This window comes from Acomys minous, assembly GCF_964271855.1.
Source record: "Acomys minous genome assembly, chromosome: 10".
Lineage (NCBI taxonomy): Eukaryota > Metazoa > Chordata > Mammalia > Rodentia > Muridae > Acomys > Acomys minous.
Genome location: NC_140491.1, coordinates 75,352,653 through 75,368,731, shown reverse-complemented (window position 1 = coordinate 75,368,731; position 16,079 = coordinate 75,352,653). Strand labels below are relative to the sequence as shown.

The window sequence follows — 16,079 nt, the reverse complement described above, 5'->3', positions numbered from 1 at the left end:
AGACCTCACCACAGGTCCCAGCTTTTGTTACCTGCACCTTTCTTTCTTTCAGGAAAGTCAGTGGAATGAACTTCTTGAAACTCTACACAGGCTTCCCATCCCTGACCCTGGAGAGTCTGTTCACCTCAGCGTGGTAAGTGGGGCAAGATGGTGGCCACCCCAAGCAAGCATGTCTGTATGGATCTTCAGAGGAGGCCATAGCCACACTCTTATTTAGCCTGGGCCCCTGGTTTGAGGCAGGCTGGAGTGTGGGATTCTCCCTCTTGCTGAGATTCACTGAAGAAGAGATGCTCCTCAAATGACTGCTCATATTCTAAGTCACAGATTCAAAGAATAGGATGGGTGGACCTGTCAGCCTTTGTATCCCATCTTTAGCTACCTGTAGCACAGTTAAATTCTACTCTAGGCCCTCAGTCTTCAACACTACCCCTCTCCTGTTAGCTCATGCACCCTTCAGAACCATCCTGATTCTGTTTCTGAAAAAGTCTTCCCTGCCCTCACAGGCTTTCTCTTTGGCCCCAGTACCCTTGCATGCTCCTGTAGACTTAGTTCCATCGTGTGGGAGTAAGCTGGTTCCTAGTCTCCATCACTTGAAGGCAGAGCAAAAGTACTGGGCATAATTCCTAGCCTACAGCACTCAGTTTTTAAGTGTTTTGAGGTACATCTTGCACATCTTGTGTGGTGGGCTATGGTAGAAATTCCTCTGAACCACCTGATGGGAAATCTCTGTTCCAGTTGTCTATTTTGCTAATGATTGAAGTGACCTTTAACTATGTGGGCTCAGCTTCCTTATTTGTCACATAGGAAATCAGAAGAGGTGTGTAGGATCTTTTCTATAATTCAGTTACTAAATTCTTTATCTCTTAGATGGAAGCTGTCACGTCTTAATCAGAGTTCTGTGGTAGACACCCTTTGGCCAGGCACCCATTGTCGTGCAGACCTGTCGCCCTATCTCACAAGTCTAGAAGGTTAGAGAATTTTCTCTCCCAGCTTCTCAAGAAGCAGAAACAGTGCTGGTTTCAGGGATCAGGAAGGTATCTGACTTCATAAGGGAAACTAATGTGTCTTACCAGAATGGTATCAAAAGCCACAGTGTTGCCAATAACAATAACAATAACAATAACAAATCTATTCTAAGTTCCTAATTTATACTAATATTATCTCTGGTGTTTAAAATTGTTCCCAATGTAGGCTTTAACATTCTCATATCACCAAGGAAAGGTTTAGAGAAGAAAGGGTATGCAAGTAAAGTCATGCAATTTAGAAATGATGTGCTAGCTTTGACAGAGCTAATAGGAAGAAGGGATGAGGAGGTAAGGAGGAAGATGGGAAGCAAGAAGGAGGAAAGGGATTTACCCATGGGGGATTTGCTCATAGGGAAGTAGGGACTGGTAGAAAAGATGAGCAAGTGAGCTTTAGACCCAGACGTCACTGAAGCAGAGCAACCGTGCCTTTGTCTCAGTCTTTTTTCCTAAACAGCTTGATCTCACTGCTTCAGCCTGTAATGACATCCGACAGGTAGCTGTGGAGCAGCCAGGCTAGGTCACCAGCTGCCTGGGCGGAAAGGCCACTCCTTCCCCAAATGTCTACACAGGCTGCATGCTGTCAGGCCTCAAGGACAAGCCAGCTTTGGGGCAGAAGGAACTGTTGGGTGTGCAGCTGTTTCATTCCAGTGGATTCTAGGAATGTTTCTGACCTCCCCTGGTCCCCAGCATTTCATGGGCAATGGAGCAAGACAGAATCTCAAAGGACAGCCTGGGGACTAGTTGGTTTGGAGTTACGCTGGCTCACTCTTTACAATCCATTGCATCTGTAAAGGCAGATTTCCCCCCTCTTCACTAGACATTCTTCTTCCCAAAATGAATTTCTATGTTGAAGGGCTACTGCCTCATTTGGAATAGAAATATATTGAGGAAATGCCAAAGCCTGGGCTTTGTATCTTTAACCACTTTCTACAAGAGAATGTTCCTGTGTAGCTGCTGGAGGTGATTGACAAAAATAGAAATGAAAACTAACAACTTAAGTAGTAATAATTGTATAACAAAATTCAATTGTTAAGCTGGGTGTGGTGGTGCATGTCTGTCATCCAAACATTCTGGAAGCAGAAATAAGGGAGGATCAGTGCAAGGCCAACATCTGTAGAGTTCTGGGATGGCTGGAGCTACATAGTGAAACCTGTTTCAAAATGAAATAGTGAGTAAATAAGGTGCCATTTTTTGTGGGCCTTATGTATGAATTGCTTCTTCAAGTTTCTGTGCATAAATGCACAGGTGTAGAGTCTGATGCAAGGGAAAGGGCCTGGGTGTGGTTAGTTGCATGGCTCTGGTTTCAGCCTAGTTTCTCCCCATGATCTTAGAATATTTGCCTTTCTGGACATTAATCTGTCTATTTGTAATATGCAGATAATATCTATTTTCAAATTTTATTGTGGCAATTAGAAGTGAAGTTTTAAAGTATCTAATATAAAATTTTCTGTAAGCAGGTGTTCAATTAATATCCTTTGAGTGTCAGACTAGCAGCTCATTGTTGCCATCATTGGTGCAACTTGTCTCCAGGAGGTTTTATTTTAGAAAGCTTGTACAATTGATTTTTCTAGAAACCTACTTATTCTCTCATTACCCAGGAGTAAGGAGTTCGGGACAAGGTCCAGATTTGAGCTCACGCCATGGCTAAGCTGAACCTTTTCTGCACATGACCTTTCCTGGCCTTTCACAATCCATCTTTAATTGGCCAGCATGAGGCTCCTTCCAGTGCCACTTACCATTATCTTCTGAGCCTTTAAAAGAAGCGAGGAGGTGGCATTAGTTCAGACAGTTTTCATTTAACTTGGAGATATAGGCTTGTTACAAACATGGAGATGCCTCATTGCAAGTCTTTGAAGTCAAGTCTTCATCCTCACCCAGGCTCCATGACAATCACACTGCAAGTCAGGAGCTTATTCTCCATTAGCAGTCTGTGGCCCTTTCAAATGAAGTGAGAGGCCTTTGCCTGGTACCGTCTTGAGCTTCATATGAGCAGATTATTTTACTACAGTGTAGATTGATATGACCTTGGATGCTAAAATGGAATGGCAGGATGGGTTGTGCGTGCTCCTACTGTTATTTGGATTCTAAGAATTCACTGCCCTATTGAACAATACATTACAGAACTAGCCACTTATTTATGTTCAGAAACCCACAAATATCACATGGGAGTTTAGACTTAAGCTTTGAATTTTTTATTCACGTTTCCCAAAGACATTAATTCTCATGCTGATGTTACTGCTCCTAGCGTGGTCTGACATTAGCCTAAGCAGCTCTAATGTGGATAATTTCCTACAACAGAAACATGGCTTAATCATATGAGTAAGGAAAGATGCTTCAGAACATTTACCTGAATTTGGAATAAAGTTTAGATCATCTTGAAAAAATCTGCAGCTTATATTTTTTCTTTTCCAGCATTCTTACTTCAATGTGCCTGATACCAGAGAGCTTCCTAGCATACCTGAGAATGTGAGTACTTGGAAAAGGCGCATTACATTTATTTGTTTACTGCTTGTGTTTTTAAAACAAAAGGGTATATTTTCATGTATAATTGCTAAAACAAATGTAAAAAGAGCAATGGGTTATAATAGCAAAAGCAAACTGAAAATATCTATAAAATACATACAAGGAGAGGTGTTCTTCATATTTCTCAAAAGTAATCACTTATTAGCGGTTGATATTAATTCTGATCTTTTTAGGAAATTCTTACATAGCTTAAAATCACTTATTAGAAGAGCATTTTAGCATTTTCACTGATAAGATTCTTCATTGTCCACTGCAAAAATCTTCATTTGAAATTACAATGGAAACTTAAATTCTCCTTTCTATTATAGTAAGATGAAATGTTCTTAGCAAAGAAATTCCTAGCTAACAGTTTATTAAGGCAAGTGTACATAAGTAGAACCACACTCTTTTGTCCACTTCTCAGAAAGCATGTAGTAAATGAAGTAGGAGAATGCCCATCTTCACAAGGGCTGGGACACAGTGAGCTAAAGTGGCAGATCCGTAGGTTCATGTTGGCTCTCTGAACAAGCTTAATGACCTCTCTACCTTAGGACACATCTGTACAATATTTTACTGTGATTATAAACCATACAATGTAGAATAAAGCCTAAAGCAGCCACCAGAGAGGTACTTGGTAAAATATAAGTAGCATGAAGTAAACTCTTATTCACTTCATAGGATACAATACAGTAGTTTTGAGTGCATTTACATTCTATTGGTCTTCAGAATTTTTTCATCTTTCAAAACTGTAGCTCTGAACCTAGCAAGTAACAACCCTCAGTGCATGAAGCCATCATTCTACTCTCTGACTGTGATTGTTGCCTACTTTCAAGCACCAAATGTCAGTGGAATTATATACTATTTGTCCTTTTGTGTCTGGCTTATTTCACTTAACATAATGCCTTTAAATTTTTACTGTATTGTAGCAAGTGCCAAAATTCCTTTCCATTTAAAAAGAAGTGGCCAAAAGCACCCCAAAAAGGAAATTTCATAGCTTTAAATGCTTTTCTAAAAACAATAAAGTTGAGTTGGAATTCAAGAAATCAAAGGGCTAGACACATAGCTCAGTGCACAGCACTTGCTTGATGTTTGCAAGGACCAAGGTTTTCTATAAAGCACTGTAGAAAATCAGCTCAAGAGAGTAGAAAAAGACTAACAACAGGAACAACAAAGAAAACTAGAAAAAAATTTAATGTATTGTTATAGTAAAATTACAAATCAAGACTTTTTAAGAACATGAAAAGAGAGAGGTAGAGGCAGGCTGATCTCTGTGAGTTCGAGGCCAGCCTGGTCTATAAAGAGTGTCCAGGACAGCCAAGGCTACATAAAGAAACCCTGTCTCAGGGGAAAAAAAGAACTTGAAAAGATGAATTGGGAGAGGCTAGAGGGAGGAAAGATAAGGAGGAAAGTGAGGTGATTATATTTTAATCAAATGGATAAAAATAAAAGTGTAAAAAGCTAAATAAATACTCCCAATAAATTTGGAAAGTGGAAGTGTAGAAAACTGTGGCTGAAGTTAAGATAAATGTAATATGTGTAGAGAGTAACTTGGGAGGATTATCACATTGCCATCTCTGCTCCTGCCTCTGTAAACATATCAGGGTTTCTTTTGATTTATTGGCATGTTCAAAGTTCTGGCTTATAGAAAAGGTGTGTGTGTGTGTGTGTGTGTGTGTGAGAGAGAGAGAGAGAGAGAGAGAGAGAGAGAGAGAGAGAGACAGACAGAGACAGAGAGAGAGAGACAGAGAGACAGAGAGAGAGAGACAGAGAGAGAGACAGAGAGAGAGAGAGAGAGAGAGAGAGAGAGAGAGAGAGAGAGAGAGAGATCTCAGAGGAAGTGCTTCTCAAGCTTTGTCTTCCTTTCCTTGTAGCCTCAGACAGTGCTGCTTAGAGCACTGAGGGTGTTCATGGAGCCCTAGGGAGATAGATGTGCTGAGTGTCTGTTCCTGTGGTTTTAGCTCTGGTTAATTTATCACTGTTGAAACTAAGAGTTGGATAATACTTAGGACAAAAAGATTTCTTGTGGGTTTTTTAAAGTAAGTTTAGGAGCTATAGTTGAACAACATGCAATGGTGATCATGCTAAATGCACACCTCCATAGTTGCTTCTTCACCTAATGGTGTATTAAGAACAGTTTCCCATCTCATTCAAAATCTATCAGAAAAGTGCATATTAAAAATGAGTGCAAGTCCTAATTATCACCATTCCTCCCCAACCCTGAAACTATGGGGACAGTTTGATGACTGTCCCCAGAACTTTCTCTATAACTTTAGAATGACTATGACTGATAACCTATGTGTATAGCATATTTTTAATATAAAGGTCATACTGTTCACTATTGTACTTGTAGTTTAAATTATCCCAAAAGTTGTTCACATCTGTCTACTCTGATCTATGTGTGTCTGTGGTCGCAGCACCCAAATACAGCGCTTCACATTTGCTAGGCAAGCATTGTACCACTGAGCCACACTACCAACCTTAACATTTTTGTTCAATAGTACAAATAGTTTAGAAATCATATGGCATCGCATAGTAATTGAAAAGGCTTGTATCTCCAAGTACTCCATACTTACTCTACAGAAGCAGCTACTTCCACATGTTTTTAGCAGTTGTATTTTCCATCATTATTTTACAGATTTGCTTTTATTTATGAGTAGGTTTGTGTTACTATGTGAGTATATCTCACATAATTGTGGCTGCCCAAGGAGCCCAAAAGAGGGCATAAGATGCCCTGTAAGTGAAGTTTCAGACAATCGTGAGCCACCATATGGGTGCTGGGAACCAAAACTTGGGTCCTTTGGAAGGACAGCCAATGTTCTTAACCACTCAGGCATCTCTCTAGGTCCTACCATACTTTTAATATGTCCCTGTTGCTACATCTCAAGATTTTCTTTAATTTCATATATTACCTAATTGAATTTCTTATGTGAGATAAGAAGTTCGATGCCCCCTCCCAGAAACCCACATAGACAAACCACTGTCTCTCATCTATCTATTTGTCCTCTCTCATTCTTCCTCTGGCTTTATGGGGGGATGGGACAGTTATATTAAATCAGCAGTCAATATTTACATTTGAATGAACTGCTGAAGCAATCAGATTGCGGTTCCTTTTTTGTACAATTGTTGTAGATGAGATCTTGGGTTTAACACCTTTCTCTTTCTTGGTTTTAGTCCATCATTCTCAGGAAGCATTCTCCAGCAGTATCTGAGACAGTATGTTGCTGGAGGGAACAGTTTTGAGCTTGCATGATTGTACAGTGTGAATGTGGAATTCTAGTTTGCAAGTAACTCTCCTTTCAGAATGTGAATGCATGCTCACTGGTTTCTTTTTACTCTTGTAGCTTAGGAGGTTTGACCAGTTTGATCCCTATTGTTATTTTTTATGATCTATTGGCTTCTAATATCCTGAAATTGAACAATAACGTACCTTAGTGGATTCATTTTCACCCATTGGCCTAGGCATTGATCATCTTATCCATTTTGGAAACTCACATCCTTATAGCTTACAAGTATTTGGTTTATCTTTTTCTTTTTTTCTATATTGATCCTCTAATGTTCATTTTCTCTCCTATCTTCAACATTTCTCTTTTAGGCTGACCTCTACTTTATTTGACAATTTTTGTATCCTTTCAAATTTTCTACTTTGGCCATCTTATTGGTTTTTTGGGTTTTTACCTTGTCTGTGAGACTATAATTCCCAAATTAAAAAAAAAATTTTCAAATTCATTCTTCCCTCTGCTGTGATATTAGGCTTGTCAGTGGACACCAGCAACCCTCCCAGCTCATAAGCCTGCCTGCTTTCACAACCCTCACAGCTCACAACTTTCGCAGCTCAGCCTCCTGTAGCTAGGGCTACACAGATGCATCACCACACCAGCTCCTTCCAGTCCAAGCTCTTGTCTGTCCTGTGACTGTCTTGTAGAGCTCTGCCTGAGATGTGCCTTGTCACTTTTCTGTGCTCACCAGCAGAGCTTGATCCCAGGAGGAACCCTTGGGACTGCTGTGACTGAGTGCAGAGGTGGAGACGCCCATATCATCAGAACCTTTTCCTTGTGACTAGTCAGTTTCCTTCTGCCTGGAAAGTGGGTGTTTTATTACAGTGCTAAGGAAGCTGAGAGCATTATGAGATGACAACATATGATATGGTTATCTTGGGTTAGTCCCCTTTTCTAACTAATGCTTTTTTGGCCATCCTCAGTTTTACCTGGTATCCCCAGGACCCTTTGGTTCAGAGCATCTAATCAAAAACACATTTACTCCATCTGGACAGGTACAGGAAGCTAGCTGAGGAGTTGGGGACTAGGGAGAATTAATTTGGGGATGAATCATTTGTGCCCTTTTCTAACCTCTAGAAGTTGAGCAACTCCACTTCCTGAGCTTTCCTGGGCTCTGTGTATAAGCTGGGCTGGGTGCTTTTTGCCATGTCCACTCATCCACCTCAGCCTTAGTGCCCAGCCTTCTCTTTATCCTCCATCAACTCTCAGGCTACCTTGCACCAGGTAGTTTTTTGTTGCCTGTGTCTGTCTTGTATATTGCTAGGTAGGTTTGTTTGTTTGTTTGTTTGTTTGTTTAGCATCCTTGGGCATTACTCACTATATGATGGTATCAATCTCCTCCTTGCCTTAAGCAAGAAATGTCTCAGGTGTTTCCTAGTGTGCCCCTCGTGACAAACTAGTTTATTAGTAACATCATTTTATACTTTAGAAGGTTGACATCTGTCTTCTATTCTTTGGGATACATAAGTTTAAAATGCTTTTACCTGACTTTTCCTGGGAGGGTAGTGTTCGAAGAAAAAAGAAACTTGGGAGTTTCTCTTTGAGGAAGCACCTGGGTGGGTTGTTATGTTTCTTCTCTGCTAAATAATAACATGATAAAAGTAGTTACTTAGGTCTGACTCATCTTCTTATTTTAAGGGCCAAGATTTCCTTAAAAACTTGGTTTTTTTAAAGTAACTATGTTTTTATAATTCTCCAATTCTTAGCTTCTGAGGTTGGAGACATTGGTTTGAATGGTCTTCTCTGTAACACACCTCTAGCTCTTTGCTGCACTGTGTTAATGTCACCTCCTCTGCCCCCACCATTTTTGAAATTTAGATTTTCTTTGCTGGTTTTGCCACTAATGAGCCAATTCCTTGTGTATGATCCATTGTCCCCCTAAATCCCCTTTGCAAACCAGTAGAAGGCTTGTCTGTCTTTAAGCAGAACAGTAGTACCAATCTGCTAGTCTCCTAATGCATACCATTCCATTTTAATCCCTGCCAGCTACGCTGTGAGAGGTAGCCATGAGCCCCATTTTACATGCACAGAGCCCAGAGCTCATAGGCTCTGCTTGCTAGCCTTGGTCTGCAGGTCAGTGGGGTGTAGCAACCCCTGTTCCAAAGGTTTGCCCCCCTAGGGTTGACTTGTGATATTCATGAGGGAAAAAAAGAAATGATATTTTATATCTGAAATACACAGCAAAGCAAGGAAGCTTTTCCTCTAAGGAGACTCTGAACTTTTGTGAGACCAATTTGTGTGGGTTTGACACAGAATCACTATAGAGATCTAGCCATGTTGAAATTTGCATTTTAATCTCTTGGTGACTTTTCAGGGATTAATTTTAAATGACAAATGGCTGCATTGCAAATTAAAACAAGCAATAACCACAGGTTTGTTAATGTGATACAGTATGCTGTCACAGACAGAACATGGGTTTCAGAGATAGCCAGACACGGGGCTCCACCAGCCTGGGCCTTTGGGCTTCTTGTCTTCTTGGAACCTCAGCATTCTTATCTAGTAAAGGGAAACATGCAGAGCAGAAGTCTTAAATGTTAATCCCAAGGACAGTGCTGAGTGCCACCATCACTTTCTTTTTCTCCTTGTCCTAGTTTCCTGGGGACTCTAGTTTCATCTCCTTGAGGTCTCAGTCTGACTGTGAGCTGAGGAACACGAGGCTTGTCTTTCCTGAATGTTAGCTGACATTCTTGGTTTACAAATTAATGCCATCCCTCTCATGGAATATGTCTTTCATAGAGCCACAAAAGGCTCTTGGTGGCACCTGTCATTACTAGTGTGGTGAATAGAGTGTGGGTGCCCAGTGCTTGCCATAGAAGAGGGCTCTGCAGGCAGAACCTTCACAAAAGGACCTTTTAGTCTCTGCTAAAGGACCATCTAAATTTAAGAAAGTAAGCTACTGAAGGGCACGTAGCCTTTGGGACATGGAACCTAAAAATGTTGTTTTTCTGACATCAGAGAAGGGTTAATGTAAGAAGGGAAGGAAGAGCTAATACTTGTTTAATGCCCACTGTGGCTCAGGCCAGGCACTGTTTGTTACTTCCTAAGCTCTTACCTTAGCCAATAATGTGGTTGTTAGTCCCTTTGAAAAAGAAGGGAAACCCAGAGTTGTAAGTTCATTCACTTATCTAATCTCTGAGTGCAAAAATCAGAATTCATACCTTGGTGAGTCTAATCCCAGTGTGGAGATGCTTCTAGGTCCAGGTTCCAGTCCCACCTGTACTTCCCTAAGAAAGCATTAGTGGAAGCAGTATGATTACCTGCATGGAGAGCTGGTTAATGCCACTTGTCCTTTAAGAATAGAGGACTAGTACCTGGAGCTTATAGATGCTAGACTGGATGTTATTATTGGCCAACTGACTGGCTGGTTGGATGAGGGAATGAACTAATGAAGCGCCTGACCCTGAGAGAGGGAAAAGAACAGCTCCTTACAGCTGGCTTTTGGGCCAATTTGTCTACAAATTGTTAATGAAAAGCAAACGTGGAAAATTAATTCTTTCCACTTTCAGCCTCTTGTTGAAGTTAATTCTCATTATTTCTCCTATTTCTTTGTAAAAATAATTTTTTGCTTTTTCCTGAAAAATGATTACTATGTAATTGCTCATCAGGGTTTTCTGTGTCTATCAAGATAACACATGTAGGAGTAAATTTTATGCAGTCAGTAATTAAATGAGCATAAATCTTTATAAATTTTAAACAGGTGACCTGCATTTAAGAAAAAGTCACAGATCATGGGCAGATGTGTAGTAATAATTACATTGTAAGCTGGCTGCATAAGAGATACTTTGTTTTACACCCAGATTTTGAAGTTTACTTTTGATTAATGGGTAATCATATAGGCCTTAATTTGAAATATTAAACAAACCTGTCTTAATTATCTGGTCAGTGTCATACCAAGTAGTTAATGATGCGAGCAAAGTGTTTAGCTGGATAGTTATGTGCGACATTGCCCAGACTCTACTTTGTCAAAAGATGCACCATGGTATAGAAAAGATTTATGAAGTCATCATGACTTTCACAAATAAACAAAGTTGAGATGGCAGAAGAGGACCTATTATCGAGTACTGAGATTGCTCCTCCGAATTGTCAGATAATTGTTTACTCTAATGGTCTTTCCTTTTACACAGAGGGATAAAGCTGACCTTGAGTAACTCTGCTTTCTTTCCTGTAATATGCTTCTTTCATTTGACTGCTCAAATGAGTTTGTGCATTTTTTCCCCTTGGGCAGATTATTTTAGAACCCCAAATTTGACATTCTCTTTAAAGAATCTGATGCCACTAAGGTAACTTAAATTATTTTTTAAAATATCACTTAAGGGCTTAAACTGTTTTTACATTTTAAAAGTTAGGCCTAGTGCCGGGCGTGGTGGCGCACGCCTTTAATCCCAGCACTCGGGAGGCAAAGGCGGGCGGATTGCTGTGAGTTCGAGGCCAGCCTGGTCTACAAAGCGAGTCCAGGGCAGCCAAGGCTACACAGAGAAACCCTGTCTCAAAAAAAAAAAAAAAAAAAAAGTTAGGCCTAGTGACACAGCATGCCTGGCCTCTCTGCTGCTCAGAACACTCAGTCAAGAGGATGCTGAAGCTCAAGATGTAGGCACCAGTTTGGGCAATTTAGCAAGACCCTGCCACTCTTTAAAGAAAAATCATGTTGTAAACTATCTGAGCAAGAGTTGTATTAGGACCAGAGACCTGTTTATAAAACCAAGCCTCTGGCCTAGGAAGCTGCCTTGAGAGCGGGCACAGTGGGTCTTTATTCCTGTGTCGTGGTGGAGACTCTCAAAGACTAATCAAATGACAGGCTGGGGCAGACTAGCATCTGCTTTGAAGGCTCCAAGGAGTACCCAGCTTAGAGTCAGTTCTTTGGCTTGAGGATTATCTCATTTCCCTATGGTATTGAAGCTAAGATGCTTTCTCTCTAAGCCACATGATATCCCCTCCTGGGCCCAACCCACTCCAACCCCACCCCCACCTCCACCTGTTTCATAACCTCAGGCATGGATCACAGTGAGTGTGAAGTCCCCAGCCATCTCTGCTGGTGCCAGAGCTAACAGAGAGGAAGGAAGGAACAGCAATTGGAAGGTGCTCCTCAGGAGCATGGGGTTTGCCGGGTGTGGCTCCCCTTTTTGTCTGGATTGAGACCTTCACTAACTTCTTTTTGTACAAATGAGAAATAGAGGCTAAGGGTTCAAGGACTTACTGCACATACCTCCTCTGAAATTCAGCTTCCACATGACAGTGTCTGGATTCTCCCCACCACCCCTCACCCCCACCCCCCTTGGATCTGAGTTCTGGCCAGACTGGGAATTCGGGCACCTTCATATCCCAGCTGTCTAGCCCTACAGGGGATGAGTAAGGTGGGCAGTATATAATAAAGTTCAAACAAGGAAAGACATCTTCTTAAGCTTAGAAACACTGACACTAAATAAATTAAGATCAGAGCCCAGAGCCCAAGAAAGAGTTCTCCAAGCAAGATTCTCCTTTCCTGTCAGGTAAATTACCTGGTAGTAACTGTCAGAGGATGAAGGTGCAGGTACTTGGGCTTAGATGTGATGGGGTTGCAATGGTCCAAGGTTCCAAGCTGAGGAACAGGAAGCAGAAATGTCATGTTTGACAGGAATGGTGGTTGTTTAGAAGGAGGGTTGACACACTATTAAACACATAGACACTGAAATGTTTGGACAAATAGAAGGTGTGGCCATAGGGCCAAAGAGCCTTTCTTCCTCCCCTTCCCAAGTCTAGTTCTCTGTCAAGTCCTGTGCTTAAGAGTTTCTCACATGTATACCTAAAGCTTTCTTCTAAATTGTTTACACATTTAGATTCTTTCCCCCTCTGGAATGTGGTAGTAACCAGTTAAGGAGTCAGTAGGTCCTCCCATTTGCCTTCTTTCTATCTGCCTTAGGCTTTGGGAAGGTTTTTGCTTTGGGTTTTGGGTTTTGAGTTTTGTTTCGTTTGTTTGTTGTTGTTGTTGTTTTGTTTTGTTTTTGTTTTGTTTTTTCAAGACAGGGTTTCTCTGTGTAGCCTTGGCTGTCCAAGACTCGCTTTGTAGACCAGGCTAGCCTCAAACTCACAGAGATTGCCTGCCTCTGCCTCCCAAAGGGCTGGGATTACAGGCACATGCTTCGGGGAGATCTTTTTTTAAATCTTTGTTTATGTGTGGAGCTGCTTTGCCTGCGTATATGTCTGTGCACCATGTGTGTGCATGGTGTCAACAGAGGCCAGAAGTGGGTGTCAGATCCCCTGCAACTGGATTCACAGAGAATTGTGTGGGCTGGGAATTGAACCCAGGTCCTGTGAAAGAGTAGCTAGTGCTCTTAACTGCTGAGCTATCTCTTCAGCTTTAAAGAGATCTTTTTGAAACACAAGTGTGATCCTGTCTTTTTTTCCGTGGCCCCTTCACCAGCACTGAGTAATTGGCCACCTCATCTGGCTCACAGTCCGTTTTTCTGTCAAGTGCCTTTTTCTTCCTGCTAGACCACTCTCCTATGCCCCTGCTCACACCACAGCCAAGGGACAGGTAGTCTTCAGACACATGTTTCCTCTACACATAGATTTATTATTTCAATAAACTGCTAGATATTGGGATTTGTAATTTGCGCAAAGGTCCTCAGCCTAGTAGAAAACGTACTTAGACCTAAGTTACTGTAACATACAGACAAATTGCCATGGAAACACAAAGGAGCATTTGGCAAAGGAGTCCAGGAACCCTTCCAGGAGGAGGTGACACAAGGGCTGATCTTGTCAAATAAATGGAAATGTTTAGAGCAGAGAATTAGAGTATTCTGGAAGGAAGTAAAGGCCTGATGGGTGGGAAATGGCAGGGCAAGTTTGAGACATTGAGGTTTACCGTGGTGCTCAAGCTATTGGGCACTTAACAGCAAGAGGGGGATCCCTGTCCCCAAGGGGCTTTCTCTGAGCCGAAGCTTGGCGGGAACTAAGAGTAAGCCAGGGCCCCCTCTGCCCCATAAGTGCTCCCCGTCTAAGAAGTTCCTGGGTAGGGGCCGTTGGCACTCCCTCCCACTCTGACGGGTGGCATCCCAGAAGGAAAGAGGCAGGGGAGGAAGCAGATAAGAGAGACAGCTTCTGTTTAGACACAAATATCTTGGTGATCAGCACAGATGGGATGAGAAATACCAAAAAAAGTACATGACAGTTTAGAAAGAATTTGGCTAAATGTTACATATTTTTAACATACCTGTGTAGAGTTTTGGACCAAGCACCTGAGTCCCTCCAATCTTGACTGGGAATGGGGTCCTGCCTCAGTCGAGTGATGTTTATATTTCAGAAGCACGCCCTTCCCTGTCCCCAAAAGTATCCTTGTGAATTTTTTTTTTCCTCCCACCAAAATAAGGCACAGGATTTGTCTCTGACGCTGTGTCTCCCTATTTGGACGGCAAGCTGTGTAACATATTTCTCCTCAGCGTGAAGCTTCTTGGCAGACTCTTGAGGCCACGTTTTGGTGGCTTCAGAGTTATCTTTGGATCTGTCAAAAGTGCTAATGGGCTTTCTGGCCTTCTTTAAGCTCCTCATTTCTATTTTCTTGTTACTTCTATCCTCTTCTAAAAGAAAAATTCATATAATTCATCAGCATTTAAGCTCTCTCTGAAATGCTCAGCTGAGGGCCTTGTATTTTTGTTTGTGAAAACTGCTCTGCCGTGTCACTGTCTCGGGAACAAACCCCACCCTGACATCATTAACTCAGCGCTCCTCAGTCCACTGGGCAGAGAAATGCTTCCTGCCTGGCTTCATCCGGTTTCAGTGCTCATTTTATTTTATTTTATTTTTTCGTGGAGTTTGTTAGGAGGCAAGCTGGTATGATGGTTAACAGATAAGTTTTAGATGGAAAAGACCTGCTCTTGGCTCTGCCATTTCTAACTGGGTGATCTTTAAAAGTAACTAAGGCTTTCTAAGCTTTAGTTTCTCCATGGAGACACGGTAATGCCTACCTAAAGGTTGTTAGGAGGAATAAAAAGAAACATAGATAAAGCACACATGGTCTGGCATGTAAGGATTTCTCTATAAATAGGGCAACAATTTCCGGGAGGGGGAAGAGTCCCCTTTCTTTGCACATATATTTCCTCTTATTTTCCCTATTCACTCAATATTTTTTGAATATGATATTTTAATATATACCTTACAGTGTTATATATTTAAACCCTAGACTGAATTTTCTATTGTTTACTTATCATGTGACCCTTGTCACATTACATCACTTTTCTGTATCTCTGCTTTACAACTTTTCGTACAGAAAGTGACATCTAGTACAAGGAATAGTTTAAGGTTAAGCAAGGTGACCTGTGGAAAGCCTCATCATGGTAGATAGTAAATGAGCAATCTCTGGGAGGGACAGTATAAGGGAGTAGTCACTGTACAAAGCTATCTATCAATCCTCTTGCTCTTTATCTGTGCAGTTTGGTGTTTAGCCTATTTCTCTGGTCATACAGTAATAAATCACGAGATAAGTGCCCATTCTTATCCTCAACCATAATATTGAAAAGCACTTTATGCTATTTTGCATATAAAATCTACTGCTTTACTTAAACTGTGGGTTGTAGATCTTTAATTGTGATAAACTGCCATTCATGGTAACAGCATTCCTTCTCTCCTTTCATTTCTTAAGAATTATATTGTGCAGCATTGAAACCCTGTAACATTGAGAGATTAGCATATCCACGTGTATTATTAATGTCTGATAGATTCAGAAAGTGTTGTAGAAATGAAATGTTCTCCATTTCCCTGTTTAAATCTGAAGAGTTCTAGTCCATAATGCTAATTAAAGGAATAAAACCCAGGTTACAGGGGGAAAACAAAGCTGGTTAAAACTCTATTGTCACAACTGTTTATCTACATCTTACCCCCTCCCTTTTTGAGTGAAATGCTTGGGAGTTGTAAGTTTTGAAATTGCTTTAATTCTAGCAGAGCCTGTTTGGAGAGTGTATTCTATGGATGCCAGCAGTAAGAACAGAGCAGGCAGTACCCTGCCTTTGTGCTAGGATCTATTGGGTAGAAATGGGCCCTGTTCTTGAAGCATGACACTTTCTTTTGCTAGGTTGCATGGCACAGGAAGTTGGAAAAGTTCTACAGCCTAGGGTCCAAAGATCAGGGCAGAGTCCTGTCTTGACTGCTTATTAGACCATATGATCTTAGAGATCTACCTTAGCCTTGGTCTCCTCATTTTTGTGATTGCAGAGTTTCTGTGCTTCTCATCCTTTGGAGCAACATGAAAAACAAACACAGTGCTATGTACGACCTCAAGTTGTAACCCATAATCACCACACAAAGA

General features: G+C 41.3%; 1 protein-coding gene and 1 long non-coding RNA gene across 18 annotated transcripts in view; one reads left to right on the top strand and one right to left on the bottom strand.

Moving 5' to 3' along the window:
• Positions 1-16,079, top strand: part of DENND1A (DENN domain containing 1A) — a 476,985-nt gene that overhangs the window by 234,182 nt on the left and 226,724 nt on the right. For all 17 annotated transcript variants that reach the window (XM_084797945.1, XM_084797940.1, XM_084797948.1 and 14 more), the window contains 2 exons: positions 53-133; positions 3,438-3,491. In XM_084797945.1, coding sequence (XP_084654071.1) covers positions 53-133; positions 3,438-3,491 — 135 coding nt within the window. The remainder of the gene's footprint in view (positions 1-52; positions 134-3,437; positions 3,492-16,079) is intronic.
• LOC311606425 lies at positions 8,314-14,378 on the bottom strand. Its single transcript, XR_014782349.1, has 3 exons — positions 13,992-14,378; positions 12,298-12,377; positions 8,314-9,298 (listed from the first exon to the last, which is right to left on the bottom strand). It is a non-coding gene; the product is annotated as an uncharacterized lncRNA (long non-coding RNA).